A 17,947-nucleotide genomic window follows, 5' to 3' on the forward strand; every position below is an offset into this window, starting at 1 on the left:
CCGAAGGTATTTGCCACTTCTCTCACCGACTCCCCTGCTGTTTCTCTCTCTGCTTCTCTCACTGGCTTAACCTCTTCTTCCTCTCTTCCACACCATTTTCCTCCCCCTGTCCTGCTGCCCAGTGTCTATGAGGGCCTCTGAGGCATTCTATTATTCCCCTGACAACACTCTCGCTTCACTCTCCACCCCACTCTTTTCCTCTCTGTCTTCCTTATCTCTCCCCTTCCTCCACACATTGTCCTTACTCCAGCCAGTTGCTGGCTCCACTGTAGCTGAGGACAGTGCAGACTCTTTATAGAAAGGGAGAATGTGATTGGCAATGATTCTCCCAAAATCTTTTATTAGCATGTACAAAAACAGTACAGCATCTAGACAGGAAATCTCCACTCAGAACAATTGTTTGAGGCACTGTCTCACCTTTCTATCTATTCAATAGAATGGAAAAAATAGTCCAATAAGTAACACCTGTGGTGTCAACACAGCTTGCCACTTTTCACTTTCTCACAAGGCCCAGTCACACCTAATGTACCACCACTAAGATTAACAGAATAAAAGTCCTGAAATTTAAAAAGGTAGCAGCTTCTGTCATTCACATAAGCATTGCCTTTAAGCCTTCAAAGGGTGTAGGAGAAACTACGGCGGCCATGAAATGCAATATCTAGAAACCAGTGTGCGGGCTACTGTAGAAACATAGGGTACATGGTGGCGGGCTCCGTGAAAGAGGACCTACTCCTTCTGTAGATAAAAACAGCTCATTCCAAAGGTAACAAAAACACAACAATTCAATTATTCTTTTCTTTCTGGTCATTATACAAATATATGAAAACATATCTATGAATATAATATTCCATTTCTGCCAATAGATCCTTGTAAATCATAGACCCGGTGTACTTTCAATATTTTAATCCTATGTAGCCATTCACATACATACCTACTACTACAAACACATCACTACTGTTACTGTTCTCTACAGTACCTACTGTCAAATAATAAAAACCTCTGACCTCTGTGGAGAGGGTCTTGATAGGCGAGTCTCTACGCTCTACAATGGCGAGCTACACGGGGGCCTGTGGTGCTAGTATTATATATAATATATAGGTTGTATTACGCGTGATTGGCTATATCGTGCTTTAGTTATATTCCCCACAGTAACCATCTTTACATTGTTTCATTCTATTGTGAGAAAACTGTGGGATTGCCCACACCTGATTTCATAACTTAAAATGAAACTATTACTTGCAGCCACCAAATGTACATTGTTTAATTCAGCAAGATAGAGAGCAGGGGTTGTAACGAGCAGAAGGTTAACAGTGGAAATACTAGATGTGCGTTGTTGAAATGGACAGGACCGTTTTTTTAACCGAAGTTTTTATCACTTCTATTGTCTTCACCCTGAACAATCTTTTATCAGGTACAAAATGCATCCATTTACTCTTACCAGACCCGTAATATGTCATGGGTTGATTTTATTATGGGCGTGAAAAAATTCCTGATGCAGATAAACTTGAAAAAGGTCCCTTATGGCACTGTTTACCACCTAAAAAAGGGTTTCCAAATGGCAGTCTAGAATCATTGTGAGAATGGGAAGAACAAAGCTTTGAGAAAAAGTGTGACAGCTAAATGCATTATTGTCAAGGGACATGAAGTGTCTCAAGGTCAAATGATCAAGCAATTTATCTTTATTGTCACTGGGGACAATTTAAAACCACTGCTATTCAGCTTTGCTTTGGCATTTCAATATTTAAGTCTTCGTGTTTTGGTTTCATGCCGTTTGTACTATTGATGTCTTGTGGCGAATGCACCTTGACCATAAAGACAATGAAAAGGTGGAGCAGATTCCCCTACTATCCAGTCCACTAAGTACACACATGCAAAATCTGTTGGGTAGGCTTTAAGCTGTCAGAAGAACTTGATAAACTAAGTAGTAGTCTGCCTCTAATTTTCCTCAAACTTAAACTCTCATGTAGCCTTTGAACACAGCGATTGAGTGACAAGGCTAAAGGTTTCACTTTATTGTAGGTTGACCCACCTAGCAAAGGCTAGAGGGCTTTTTTATACTCCTCTTTTCCTCTTTGTATGAATACCATGGTACAATGTTCTTAAAAGTTCGTCTCTCTCCCATATACTCATGATGAAAATGTTTGGCTCTTCCTTTTAAGTAAATCCTCGTTCGACAACAGTGTCACTTATGTTCCATCCTAATGGGTCCACGTGTGTCATTCAACTCTCAACCTTTGTTAACCTTTGTTATGGGTCGGATGCTTGGTTGGACGCCTGGCTTTGGTCACAATGCATCTGAAGTAGGGCTGGAAATAACTGAATGATATTTGTGTCTAAACATCATGTATCAGACTCCCCAAAAATAGAGAGGGAGAGAAAGTGTGCAAGTGTGCACAGCGGAGACGTGAAACTGACTGGAGTCCGCTAAAGGTGACAACCTAAAGATTAACCTGTGACAGCTGTCTCATAAGAATGGGTTCAACGTGCATTCAGTAAACCTGAATCATGTGCACATCTGCTGTATAAAAAAAGGGTTTAATGATGCCAAGCTAAAGAAGAGTCTCTCCCTAGGAGGACAAAACTCTAGGTTGCTGTTTGACACGAGACCCAGGACGGTAAAAGTTACGAGACGTGAGAAGACATGAATCAACTGAGAGAAGGAGAGAACCAGACTTTTTAAAAAGAAAGGAGACATCAGGGCTAAACTGACTTCAAGGCAGAACAGACCATCTGCATTCGCAGATAAAAGTGAAATGTGCTTTTCTCTGTGGACACTAATGGCCCCATAATGTGTCCCAATTCATATCTGTAGAGAGAGAAAAACTGAGATAAAATGTGTGTGTGTGACTGGCCAATGCACACTGCAGGGGAGAGAGGAGAGAGAGAGAGAGAGAGAGAGATGGGGGTTGTGATAAGCAGAGCAGCAGCGTTTCTATCAGCAGCTCCAAGGATGTGGCAGATCCACAGAGCCTGTAGTATCAGGGGGCTGGCCTCTCTGGCTACGTTCACAGCAGACGCTTTCCACGCCACTGCCGTTAACAGCTCCTCCGGGGTCTATATCACCAACAGTTGGAGGACGTGTGCACGGCTAGCTGGAGGGGGGAAGGGAGGCCCGGTTGTTGTGTAAAGGGTCCTCTCTTCCTCTCCTTTGCTTCTTTCTTTATTTCTTCCTCCCCCACTCCCCTCCTATTTCATCTCACACATGGTTCCTCCAGGAGCCATCATCTGACAACACCCTCCTCCCCCACACGTAACCACCTCCTGCCACATGACAAACATGCACACAGCCATAACACCACAGGAAAACGCCCTCGCATCCTCAGGATGTACCGTTCATCTGATCATTAGAGGAAAGCATCAACATCTTTGAGTAGCTGCCAGAAACATTTCACTCACCAAAACAAGACCCAATTTGTCTACATAGTCTTGATTTACAACATGTCTGTTTGAGCCAGAGAGAAAAGCTGTGTCCTCCACACCTGCTGAAACTAGCATTCTGACACATTCAAACAATTGGAGCCTTTTGGGGAGGACGCCATTTGTTCACGTAAACAGGAAGAATGACTACAGGTTGGTCTCAATGAGCCTCACTACCATGTGGGAAGACAGACAAACACTAAATATAGCCCATACATTACACAACTGTAAGGTCAGTTTCCACTTTCAACTGACTTTTATTACAGTGGCAGTGTCAGGGCCAGGTGGGACAGGTGGCTGGTATAAAGGGGTAGCAGAGAAGAGACTGTTGGGGGGGGTTGGGGAGGGACGGTGAACAGGTCCTTCCTCAGTAAAGCTCTCTCCAGGGAGGCAGACACCTCTTTGCCTTGGCCCTAGCTCACTGACTAGGTGGGAGAAGATCATTAAGCACAGGAGATTAGAGGCCACCCACTCCAGCCCAGCACCTCTTATGCTTCCACTGCCAGCTTTAAGGAAACCACATCATCAACTTCCCAATATAAAATGGAGCTTCCTGCGTCAACTGATATCCCAGTGGTCCCATTCTCTGACTACATATACATGCACCTGCTTATATGTGCATGCACAGACACAAACGTATTGGCCCAGAGCAGGAAAAAAAATAGTCCCTGACCAGTGTGGCTGTGGACGAGATGACGAAGGGAGGACTCTTGAAATTGAGAAAACAACACGAAGCAGATGGCTTGCAGGATGGTTTTCTAACCATGGTGAAAAAGCAATGTATCCTTGTGGTTTTTTCATTTTACTGCCACTTTGAAGACTTTTAAATATATCCAGAATGATAAACCAAACTGAATGTTTCTTTGTTGTTTTTCTGTGTTGAAAACAGTTATTGTTGTCGTTAGCGTGTTAACCGCCCACTGTCAACCCCATGATGCCTTAGGTTGAGTCTGTCGATCAATCGGAGGTTGTGTCCCTGACATGTTGACCAATCAGAGGCTGAGTTGGGCAGGGTCTTCACAGGATGCCGGTGGGGGGGAAAGATGCATGTGACTTATGACCTGAACCGCTACTCAAACATGAGCTTGACCCTACAAGAAGGCCGCGGTGATGACAGTAACGTGACAGCTCCACTTGGAGTTAAAACACAGAGGCATGAGGAAAAAAAAGCCTTGAGAGAAAATGTTTAATTCTGACATGTCAAGTGGCACACTGAGAAGAGAAGGGTATCGCTTTCCAAATTGTAAGTGACACTTTGGAGACACTGCTCAGTGTCAAAGAATAAATAGTAACATTGTGATATGTTGTGCGAACAGGTGGTGCAGGGGCAGCAACAACTCTCCCTTGGCAGTGCTTTAAACAACAAACAACTCTAACAAACAACTGCTTGTGTTTGCAGGTGGGGTACCTGCCCTAGTGTTCAGTATGTTTTCCAGTATGCTGAATTTGCATCAGAGGAAGATTGAGAGTATATGCTGTGTTACTGTTCAGCCTACTGAATCAGAAAATGAATTCTAAGAATTGATTCTTGAGTCTAGTGTTTGAATGCAACTTATGACTGAAGACTAATTTTGATGACAGCCTGGCTTAGCAAAGTCCTTAAAGTTGAAAATAATGGCGCAATAGTTCCAAAGGCACTTAGGCCACGATGTGTGAAAAAAACCCATCCCTCCAACTCATTTGAATGAGACAGCAGTGCCTCCAGCAAAAAACAAAGCGTAGGGTCATCCGGCATAAAGGTTGAACCAGGCTCAACTTGTGCTGTAACACACTGCAACATTATCTGGTAGAGCACTGCGTTGGCCCATCAAATATGTGCAAGCGCACAACCCCAGTAGATTACAGGGTCGCTATGACAATCAGAGCTGCCCACATTAAGGGGGTACTATCTGCAGTGGAAATATGCCAACGCTGTTATGTTATAAGTCACGCCTCTTTTGCTCCTCGAACACCTGCATACTATCTAAAGTCACACAGTAGTTAGTTCAGTGTATGAAAAAGATCTGAATAGAATAGTTAATACTTTGAAAACAAAACAAACAAACAAAGACATTGGGGTTGAGAAGAGTGTGCCAGCCAGGTTTTGTTTTTATTTCAGCCTGTGGCTGCAATCCAGCCAAGCCAGACCCACACCCCTCCTAGTCGTCCCCTTGTACCAGCTCTCAGACATCTTTCCCCTCAGCATCACTCTAAACATTGCACTCTTTCCCTACACGGTTTTGTATAGGAACAAACAGCAACACGTGTGAGGAATAAGTCTCTCTCTTTATTACCTCCTCTCATTGCGATGTTGCATCACAAACACACACTAACACAACAAAACGCCATTTCCAGGCGAGCTAAACATATAACCAGTGACTCCAGTAAGTTTTTCCAGGGCTCCCACTGGACGAGACCTGGTTTGGTGATGTTCTCATCACTTGTTTTCTCTCACTGTTCTCATCTCTGCCTCACAAACAGCCGCAAAAGGCACAGAGTGAGAAAGCAACACTGGAGGGATGCCGCCCCAGACTGGAGACAGAGAGAGGGAACCATGGGGAGCTGCAACAATGGAGCTGGCTGAAACAAACCCCGGTGTATGTGCCCCTCTGCCTCCCCCTCTGTGCACACACTCCCCATGTGAAACCATCTGATGCATGTACTGCTGCTCTCACTTGTCAATCACAACTGGGGGAGGGGCAGCAGCCTCTTACAAAGCACCCCCTCACAGTGCATGTATGGGGGGGAATTAAAAAAGACGTGCAAAAGAGGTTCTTGATCTTCGAGGGGTACTCGCGGAGTGTGAAAAAGTTTTGAAGGCTTTATGTGCAAGCGTGATCTGGAGAGAAGAGTGTCAGAGGTTGGTGTCTGTGAGGCTGTAAGAAGGGCTGAGCTGGGGATGTGTCAGTGGGTGGGATAGAGGGAAAGAAAGAGAAAGGGATGCGAGGGATGAGTGAACAGTGCAGATCTGGGATGAGAATGGATCATTGTTGTTGTGTGTGGGGCTCCAATCTCCTCCCTGAAACTGACAAAGGATGTAAAGCTGCCAAAGCTTTATCAATAATTTATGTCACCAACCATCGATGATGATGATGGTGCAGATTTTACAGAAAACGTGCTCTTGGGTGTGGTGAAGATACAGAAAATGAAAAAACCAACAAATTCCAACTTCTGCTTGCTATCTTGCCACATATCTTCACCAGAATCATCCTTGGCCCTCACATCAAAGCCCCCTAATTGAGGCCAGTCTGGCGACAAATATAAAGTGACTGCTATCTGCCGTTATAATCCAGAAAAACTGGAAATCAGCAAGAGTGTGTGGCTGTCTGAAGTTGGGCCATGATGGAGCAATACTTAAGCCTTGATCCTATTCCCTGTTAATCCATTTGCTTTCAAGACAACAGAAACAAGGACGTGCTCACAGGCAGCCTGGTCTCACTTATTTACCAGATCTAATAGGACTAAATCTTCTTTTACAATCACTCTGGGGGCATTACAAAAATAGCAGCCCCCTCCCCAGAAGGGCTGCAGCAGCAGTAGCAGCAGCAGCTAGCACCCAGTCAGAGTGGAGAACCTCCACCCTCAAGGGGGAAGGGAAAGAAAGAACCACCATCTGGGGTTTAGTCATGGTGATGCCAGGGGCTGGGGCTCAGGGACAGAGAGACTACTGGGGCTCAAGAAGGGGATGGGGTAGGGTGATGGTTAATGGGTATGGGGTAGAAGGACAAGTGATGGCAATGAAGATGGGGCTTGGGGAGAGGGAGACAGACAGGCTAGTCCTTGGAGAGGGTTTAATGTAGATGAAGCTGCGTTGCAGGAGTCTGGCATGTAGATGAGCAAGAGGATATTTCACAATCCATCAACAGGAGCAAGAATAGAAACTAACAGAGCTTCAAGGCTCTGCACGCCCAAAAAGGGTGTGCTCAATTACTCACGCTGATATCTAGTCAGGTTGAAGTTGGGTGTAGCTTTGCTGGGATTTACGGTCTCCAATTATATGTACTAACTATAATGACAGTGTACATTGTCAGGTGAATAAAACTAACATGAGAGTAAGAGGGCTGTCAATCAAAGTCTGTGAACAAAAACACAGCATTGAGAGGAGGTCCACGACTGATTAGGCAGTGAAAACACCTGCATGGGGGGGGCTTTAAAAGTTCAGGAGATACTGAGTCAATAACTTCAATAAGCTGCACAATAAATTCCAGGTAAAGTTGAGATCAAAACAACATAGGAATAAAAGAATATATAAAAAAAACAGACTGGGTGCCACAAACATCAATAGTTACACAGAGAAAATGATTCTGTACTCAGAGTTTCCCCCTTCCCCCCTAGTATCTTCTCATCTTTGTACCAAGTGCAAAGACGTGAATGACAATAGGAAAAGAAAACCTACTAAGCCACACAAGAGGTAAGCTCTTTGCCTGAGGCCATCATTCAAACATTAAAAGCAATACAAATATGTATTCCCAATACAAGTGTGGACGAATATCTCATAAGTTCCAGCTAACCAATCATGGCATCACTAATTAAACAATTGCAACCAGGTAGAAATAAAGATATAAATAATCCAATTGCAAAATGATCTTTGAAACATTCACTGTCACATCTATACATTGTGCTTTCTGGTTGAAGTTGAACTTGGAAAAAACAACATACAAAGCAAGCGATATAATGTACAAGAGAGGGACAGAGAAAGCTATAACAAACAAAAAAGACTAAGTAAAACATTACTTTATTTGGTCCCTGTGTCATTGAAGTTACTTACTAAAATAAAAATAGCAGCACATAAAGCACTCGGTCGTTCAGGTAACAGTGCTGGTGAGTTATTTGCAGAGAAAAACAGACACATCAGCACACAAGTATAAATGCTCACCATGGCGGGGGTCACTTGCATAGAGCCTACGTACGACTATAAACCAGCCTAAAGAGTCTACAGCCATGCCAGCAGCTCTGTGTGGCTGTTCTCGGGCACAGCTGGGCTTTGAGCTATATGCCAACGCCAGCGTGCTAAAATGCTCACAACAGGACCCAGGAAAAGCACCAGGGCTTCGAAGCCAATTTGACATAAACACATAAAACAGCTGATGATGACGAGAAATTACTTTGTTTGGCAGGCATTTGGTCACAATTATAAATTACTAACTTTACCTGACAGTTAGTAGTTAGGAACTTGAGGAAAAGTCAGGGGATCCCCACAGTCATGAGGGTACATAGGTCACATGGCTAAAAAGCTGCACTGTATTTATGCCCATACATATTCTACTTAATGACAGGCGACTGATGAAGATACATTCCATTAATGCACGACGATGTGCCAAACAGGCTGCCCACAGAGCACAGAGAGCGAAGATGACAGGGACAGAGGTCTTTGGCACAAAGGACTATGTCTGGCAACGAAGGGCGCAGCGTTGAGGATCCAGCGACAGAGGCCTGCAGCGTCAGTTGGCTGTGGGATTTCAGGCATGATTTCACAGACACATAGCCAAGAAATCAAGCATACGCGACAGAGACAAAAAGCCAGGCAAAGGGGGCACGTTGACCCCCAGATCTCTCTCACTCTTTCATACTAATGTGCTTTCACTTCCTAGCCATCCTCACCAATCTCTAGGACACTTTTTCTCCTCTTCCCCACTTTCCCCTTACCTCCCACTTGTTCTTTCTTCCCTCTCCATCTCACCCACTCAACTGTCTCAACCACACACACACACAGCTCTCCCAGCTGCCTGCAGCCTGAGGAAAGTGGAAACCAGCGACAGTGAAGTGTATCAGCCAAGGAACAATGTGCAAGGGGCTGTTTTGTAAGGCTAGCCAAGGAGATTGGGGGAGACTCCATTATCACTGACCAGCACCGTAGAACGAAAAGAGCTGCTCCAACGGTATATCACAACAGTGCTGGCTGACTGAATCACTGAGTTTGTCAATATCCACCCTGATAGCAGTTTCACTGTGGTCTCAAATGTGGCATCCATTACAAAAGTCTCCATTATGAGAGAGAAACAGGTGTTTCAGTGACACTGTTACAGTAGTCAGCTGCCTCAAACATCTTAACTTGCACAGAATGTATCCTGAAACTCAAAAACACTCTACTTAGCTTCTTCTTAATGTTTTTAATGTGATGAAATAAGCTAACCTACATCAGAATCCTCCTTGTCAGCCTTAAAGCTACCCACTTCTGTCCAAACACAGTGGTTTAGACCAACCAGCGTGTCCTTTGAGGAACTACTGGGAGCTACAGCATGAACTACGGGTGTGGTTTAACGCTAGGGGGTGTGTGTGACAACATGTGTGAGTGTCTTGTTTGCGCAACAACAACAATGGCGGCTGCGGAAGAGCTTAGCGTAGATGCTGCTACCATCAGTCATGTCACAACTGGAGAGTATTTCTTGAAAGATGAGCAAGGACTGGCACCGACGGCCTTTTCTCGATGGAAAACAATACAATCTACAATCTGGCACAGTCAGGTTAGAAATAAGCAACAAGAAACGACAAACTAATGCTGCGGAAGAATGCTTCTTATCACCGTCTCCTTAAACTGACACCAAAGGGAAAACCCAGTACACGGTTGAGTTGGTTGAGGCCCTCAGCAGCCACAATATTGACCCCCGCTGTCTCTAATATATGGACAGGGTGGCAAAGACTGACACGGACAAAGACAGCAGCAGCCAATATAAGAAGCTTTGTCCACAAGGAAGGACTGATGGCATGTCAGAGAATGTTGACACTAAAGCCAAGGACAGAGTGAAATCACTCGACACCCCCCCCACTCTGTCATGACCAATGACAGCCGTTTCCTGCCCCCTTTTCTACCCCTGATTCTTGGGTAATTCAACCTATCCAGATAGGATTGCAACTGTAAGTGACTGACGTTACCCAACCATTCTTACACAAGCACAGCCGAAAAAGGGCCCATCTCATCCTCTCTTAGGAGGAAGACAAAAGAAAATGAACTTTAAACTTTGTGATCGGCTGTCAAATTTATATTGATTGACTATTAGCTTCAAGTGGCTCATCAGTTTTCATCCACCTCAACCATACAAGTCAAGACAAGGGCAAAGGTAAAAATGAGTCAGCCCAGCGTTTCATGACAGTGCCCAGGCAAGCTCGTCTTGTCGCTGGTATGTGGCATTAAGCAAAACAAACATGTCTGTCTGACAGTTTCCTCTTACTGCAACACAAAGTCCTCACAAAGTAAACATGTTGGATCCAAATGTCCAGACTCTGCAATAAGCACATGCCGGCTACTGTTCTACATCAGTGGAGTGCCAGAAGCTGGTGTGAATATTTGAGTTTGAAATGCCACAGGGGCAGCAAGAAGCAGACTAAGGGCCTGTCCTCACGAATACGTTTTTCTCGAATCCGGATAAATACTTTATCGTATCGGCCTCGCGTCCAGACGGATACGGCGTTTTCGGGGTGTGAAAACGGTATTCTTTGGAAACGGGTCCCAGAGTGGGAAAATCCGAAAACGCCGGATTGCCCGGAGTCGTCTGGATGGCAAAAGCGGATTAGCCCCGCCTCTCTAGCCTTTAACCTGAGCCGCCGCCGCTAGACGCATCATCACAACAACAACAACGGCGGACTACTACTACTTGTTTGTAAACAGCGCATGCTCGATGGCTTCTCTTCCGGTTTTACTGTATTGGTGTGGCGGCGTCACAGCGCCACATACAGGCCTGGCATATGTACTACAGCGTTTTGGGTCGTTTCAGTGAATCCGTGTGGACGCAGATATTTCTGGAAACGACGCCGTGTTTACGGAGATTTTTTTTTTTTAAACGACATCGTATTGGGTGAGGCCTCGTATTCATCTGGACCGGCCCTAATAGCACAGGACTATGTCAGCTGATAACTTTAATATCATACTTTAAGGGCGGTGATTTGTGCAGGGTTATCTGCAGTGTAGAAGACTGACGTTTGGACTAATGGTGGTCTGTACTGATTTTATGACTTCCTGACACTGAACTCTCTCCAAAAAGACTGCTTTTTTACGCACCAAATGGCCCAAACGCACACAGGTGTAAAAAGCAGAGCTCAAAGCACTCTGCACATGTGTCGCCAGGATTTAAAGGCGACATGCTTTTCAGGGAAAACAAAAAAAAAGAGAAGAGAGACCAAAATCAGGAAGAAGTTCTGAACAACAGCATGGGACCGAAATGAACCGATCAGTCGGACTCTCCCATTAGATGCACGCTATGTTTCTGAATTACACTCTACCAGCTGGGTCTAAATGTCCTCTCTTACTATAACTTCTTCTCATTCCACCTACGTGAACATGCACAGGTGTTTGGGTAGTTCAGAAATCCAAAGCAAGACAAAACAAAACAGCCCTTTCTAATTGAGGTGACTCCGTGATGCACTTTAACTCAGTTGGGGTTCTTATTTAAACTCATTAGTGGAATAAAAGTGTCCACAGCTACTTAAGTAGATTTAGTCTTCCACTCACGCAGAACAAAAAGCTTAGCAGCATTAAAGGCACCGGATTTATACATTACAAAATAACAAGGCCACTTGCTTATTCAACACAGACACACTAAAAAAAAACATAAATATATGGGTTTTGGGTTCTAATATAACAAATATGCAACAAAATGAGCTGAATCGGCACCATGCATTCCCGTTTTCCCCACACAGAGACAGTTTCATGTGACGTTGAGGTTTCAGCACATGACTCTAGATACCACAGAAACAGTATTACTAAAAAAAAATGTACTTCCACTTGCTTTAAATCACAGACCCTAAGCAGTTAAGTACTATCTAGCTATTATTATAACTACAGCTGCACATAATTAAAATGATAACCAAAGGAGCTATGACCTTGAACACGTGTGTGTGTGTGTCTGATGGAGATGTCAAAGTATAAGACTACTACATCAATCTCAATACTTCCTCGAAATCCAGCTGAGGGGGGTGTATCCTCACATGTGATCTGCTTAGTGATGCGTTTAAAGACGAATACATCATTTGCTGTGTGTGTGTGTGTGTGTGTGTGTGTGTGTGGCTGGGGTAGCAGCAAGAAAGAACCCCTCGCGTTACAAAACTGAGTGCCTCCAACCAATGCTTGGACTCCCAGAAGCGTTTGGAAAGTTTAAAATAAATAAATAAATCAGGAAGCTCGACCGAGCTGCTCTTTGCAACTGGATAACTCAGGATCAGATTCAACAAATTGTGTTATTTTTCGCGTGAATCCAAACCCCCATCTTGAGGAGAAAATGCAACAGCACAAGACCCCTCAACTTTCATGTAAAGTGGGCGCAATGCGACCCCCCCGATCTGGCCCTGCACCTCGTTTAATAACAAAGCGATGCCTGCGTGTGTTTCTCCGCCGAAGGGGGGGTGGGGGATGAATGAGTGATGGAGACTGTTGATGCGTGATGTTGACCTTACCAATTTCTCTAAAGTGCAATCATTCTTTGATGGATTAAACGATCTCAATTTACTCGGATGCGATACTTGAATAGATACATGTTGGAAATAAGCTGTTTTGTGAAACACACATTTCAAAAGGAACAAGGGAGGAGGAGATAGGAGGAGGAGGTGGAGGAGGGGAGGAGGAGGAGGGGGGGTCGAGGGATAAAAGTTAATTATGTAATCGCGGTGTAACAAATGTCGATTATTCTGCGATAGATTGGAGAAGAGAGGGGAACGATCTCACCTCTACAACTTATTGATATCGGAACTGTTTTTAAAAGCATCGATTCTTGCAACAAAACGCGACTTGGGCGAGCAAACAATGCCTTAAGAGCATCTGCGTCCCTATGGCTACTCGAGCCAGATGGCTTGCAACTGAAAGACAATAAACTCGCACCCTCACGCCATGAACTTAACTTTATATGACAGAAGGAAGAAAAAAAAAAATACACAGTAACATAATCCACCGAGAGAGCAGGACGACGGTTGAGTCAGTGCGCGACTTTTCTCTGTTTAAAAACACATAATCCCTTAAATATAACATTAATGATAAAAAAGGGGGGGTTGGCACTAAACGTTAAATATCTCACTTTTTTTCCCCTTCTACCCTCTCAAAGAATATTCTCATAATTTTTCTCTCTCTCTCTTATCTACTTTTTTTTTTTTTAAGTTTAAATGGCCAGGTCGCTGTTCAGTACAAACATGAGGCTCTGGCCAAATGAAAACAAACGAGTGGCACATGGTTCAGTTACAGTTAAAGTTTACACACCAACACCCCAGCAATCCTTAGACATATATATATATATTTTAAAAAAAAAAAAAAAAAAAGAGGAACATTACTTTGGACATCGGACCGTCATCTGACTGGCTCTCACGGCTGCTTCTCAAACTTTTATACGCACCAGCAATTAGCAGTAAAAACTAGCCTGTAGCTCGTTACCTAACAGGATCTCTTCAGTAACGTTAACCGAGAGAGAAGTTCGGAGAAACACGGTTAAGCTGGTTTTACCGCCGCGGGTTGTTAACACAAATTGCGCTCGTCGGACCGCGCAGGCCAAAAAAGCTGACACAAACAACTTTTCATTTCCGTAATGAAACACATTCGGTGTCATTAAAAGAGACCACGGTTCTTATTTACCTCTATTTCAAAGTCTGGGAGGTTGAACGCCGTCCTGAACAGCGAGCAGAAGTGGGCTATGGCGGGGACTTCCCACCAAGACTGGATCTCTTCCACAGAAACTGTACATCCCTGGGACATTTTCGGACTGGAGGAATGTCGTAACGCTCGTTTCTCACATTAGAAAGTAGTTTCTCCAGCGAGTTATAATGTCTCCGTGACATTACAAATGCGACAAAAGTTGCTGCTTCCGTCCTCTTCGGACTTTTGCCATGGCGACCCGCGGAGCGCTACAATCTGTTTCAATCAGAGTCTCACCGGAGCAGAGCAGATGGGTAGGGCGATACCAAAACACGGCGTTGAATGGGGGGGGGGGGGGACGCGATTATTTAACTCTATATATTAAACTATAGGGGAGTATCAGCAGGCTTTATAGTGTCGATTATGTTGGGTTTTTACTACAGTAACTTGTACTTGTTAAGAAAAACGTTAATTAGATTTGTCTGTTCGTTATAGTACACAGGTGTATAGTTAATAGTACCCCATATACTTGATAATGCGACCGCCGTTTAAAGGGAATGCTGAATAAATGCTGAATAAATAAAAAAATAAATAAAAAGTTGGACCAGGTAACTTGTTTCATGTTAAATCACTGTGTTTTTTTGGTGTGTGCATGGATACAATTTTAGTCCTCTTATCTGGCATATATTTTTTAAAAAAATATTCTATTATTGTTATTATTACTGTTTTAACATACAATCCGTTATTTTACTTCGCTACAGCAACAACCGTTTTCAAACAAGTCGGACTCTTTGTAAAGCTTCGTCCAGCTGATCACTGACACGCACAGTAAATTCAGCTACATTTAGATATTGTAAACAACATCACGATGCAAGTTTCAGGCGATCCACTACACAGGGGCTCCCCCCATCGCAATAATGTGAAAAGTGCATGCTTATGGCACAGCGGTGGTTCTCAATGACATGGGAGTGACACAAGGCTATGCTGCCTTGTTTTCAGAGCCTGTCCGTGCATATATCTCCAGTTACATCCCATTTATTATATATCATATGCGACCTCATACCTTCCATGCATTCTAGTTAGGTATAATTAAATGTATATGTAAAAGGTCAACAAACTTTCTTATGCAAGTAAAAAAAAACAAGGGCCCTTGGAAGCTGTTGCTTTATTTTACCCAATCACATTTGTTAAGTTTTAGTTAATAGTTAGGGGAAATGTTTTTACCTGGGGTGACACTATTGAGGAGAGGCCATGGGCTCCTTTAGATCCAAAGGTTTTTACTGGAAGGGCCAATGATCAGCACATTTAATTGCATTAAATTAAATTATGAGATTTATGAGTCGTTTGTGTGCAGGTTGACATTTTGGCCTATAGGTGGTGCAAGAGAAAAGCTCATGAATTCCCCAACAGCATGGATATAGTTCATTGTCTTGGGAGCCTAATGAATACATTATAGTTTCTATAGTTTCTACTCATATTATACTTATATATACTGTATATATTATACATATACAAACTGTATATTATACAATATGTACTCAGTAACTTCAGTGGTCATTTGCCCCAAAAATACTCTGATTTACTTGTTGAGTCAGTCCACAAGTCTAAACCCATCACTGTTTCAAAGAGAAGGATTATAAATGCTTGTTGCTGTAGCAGTGTGTGGTGTCAACAACTGTCAGTGATTAAACCTAGACCCAAGCTGTTTCCATTGTAACATAATTCCAGGTTGATTAAAAATCTTTTTTAGGTGTTTGACTGGGTTGGGATGTGCTGAGCAAGCAGACAGGGGCTTCTAAAGTGGATTTGATGTCATAATAGTGCTGGAGGAAAGGTCATGGGAGAACGTGCATATCCACAGTAAAATATCACAACACTCTGAGATACTAAGCTGTAAACAAAACTCCTAGACCATCCAACACCGCCAACCTCAGGCCCTGTTGCTGATAGGGCAAAATAATGAATTCTCTGTTGTGGTTTGTAAACACAACACTCAAAGTTGGCTCCTGCTCCGCGGCTCAGTGACACCAGAAGCACACGACCCCTGACCAGGGTTGCCAGAACACAGCCCAGTGTGCCACCTGCTATATCACATACCTGCATGCTGTTACTGGCTGGGGGTTACACACCCACTGCCCAAAGGTTGACACCCAGAAACATCCCAAACACAGCAGAATAAGAAAATGCAGAGGGCAGGGTAACACACTTCTTGTCAGTCAGTGATGGCTGAGAGGGTTTATTTTTGTAGTTTGGAGTCTAAAATGTGTTAAAATCTAAAATCTTACTCATTCTGCCTTAAAGGTCCTATTGTAGAATTTAGCAGCATCTAGCAGTGTAATTGCAGATCGTCCACCCCCTCCCTACAAACGCCCCTATGTACAGCCAGTGTTTCGGTTGTCCCTCCTACTTACTATAGAAACATTGCGGTTCAACATGGCAGTCTCCATGGAAGGTGACCCGCCGGTATCTGTAGATATACATGGCAAATTCTAAGGTAAAAACAAAAACAATTCTTACTTTTGGATGATTCTACGATAATGAAAACATACATATCACTATTATATTCAATTTCTGTCAATAGATTCTTCTAAATGTTACCCGCTGGACCTTTAAAGTTTGGTTGCAACTGCAATCCCATGTTTGATGGAGGGCTGAGACCACACACGTTTCCACTCAAACTTAAGACCACTCCACGTGACTTCATTCATTCATTCATTAGTCACTCCAGTCTGGTTGAATGTGTGTTAATGCTGTAGTCCTCAGTCAGATTGTGAACCTGTACAATGGTGATCGGTCAGTGGAGGGACAGCACACTCTTTGGTTTCCTTGGGAACATCAGTCCCATGTAAGGTTGTGATGTTGCTAGGCAACGGGGCAATCCAGTGACTCTATGGTGTAAAACTGAGCTGCACGGGCAAGCTAACAATCAAAGTCAAATTTAAGTTTGACTGTGTGTAATGAACATTTTATTCATTTCATCACTGCTGTTTATTCTGATTTAGGATCATAGAGCTGATCACATTATTATGTACTGTAACCCTGGAAATGTTGGTGGGCCTATTGAAATACAAAACCCCAAAGAAGAGCTGTACAGTTAGAGCATTAACTCAAATAGGGCTGGTAAAAAGAGCAGTGGTTAACCCTTTCTGTGAGTGTGAACAATTGTCCATCTTTATGGAGAGGGCAGAATGGTCAAATGGTAATTCCCAGTTACATTTACACTGATGGTCCAAGCACACTTGACTTCCAAGACTTATGGATAATGAGACAAAGTCCAGACATATTGTAAAAAATCCATCCATGAATATACACAGTGAACCAAAAATCAACCCGTGTTATAATTTCAATGCTTTTTTAGCTTTCAGTCTACAGATTTGGACACTGGTGGTGCAATGTAACTAAGTACATTTACTCATGTACTGTACATTATTACAAGTTTGACATACTTGTACTTTACTTCAGTGTTTCCATGTTATGCTATTTTACACTTAAAATAATAGAATTAAATAGAATCAACTTTATTATCACATTATATAATCATCAGTACAATACTTAGTAAAATCTGACCTCTGCATTTAACCCATCCTCAGTATTAGGAGCAGTGGACAGCCGCTGTACTGCACACACCAACTGCAGATCTAAGCCACTGAAGAAATGGACCTAACATGCACGTTACAGGCTACAGTGCTAACCTATGACACACTGTTATTGATTACACTACCAAAGAGCTGTTAGAATTACTGTCAAAGAGCTGTCACAGTGGTCTGTCTACCTGTCATGCTTTTAATTATAAACGTATATTAACTTGGGAGGCTCATTTGACCTATTACAATAGAAGGAAAATTTAAAAAGTCCTGGGATATGAATATAGTATGTAGTATAGAATAACATACTGCCTTTTTAAAATGCATTTCTCCTATTATAAATCATTTTATCCCTCTAATAAAACTTTATTTTCTTTGCCCTCAGTCTTCTGTTAAGTCATGGACAATCCTGTGCTGG

At 43.2% G+C, this 17,947-nt stretch overlaps 1 protein-coding gene across 1 annotated transcript in view; it reads right to left on the reverse strand.

Annotated features, from left to right (window-relative positions):
• Window positions 1–14,241, reverse strand: part of LOC127352836 (chromatin remodeling regulator CECR2) — a 36,741-nt gene extending 22,500 nt beyond the window's left edge. The window contains exon 1 of the mRNA XM_051381550.1: window positions 13,946–14,241. Within this exon, the coding sequence (XP_051237510.1) occupies window positions 13,946–14,065 (120 nt within the window). The 5' untranslated portion in view covers window positions 14,066–14,241. The remainder of the gene's footprint in view (window positions 1–13,945) is intronic.
• Window positions 14,242–17,947: the final 3,706 nt, after the last annotated feature.

The sequence above is a fragment of the Dicentrarchus labrax genome, unplaced genomic scaffold (genome assembly GCF_905237075.1).
Source record: "Dicentrarchus labrax unplaced genomic scaffold, dlabrax2021, whole genome shotgun sequence".
Taxonomy (NCBI): Eukaryota; Metazoa; Chordata; class Actinopteri; family Moronidae; genus Dicentrarchus; species Dicentrarchus labrax.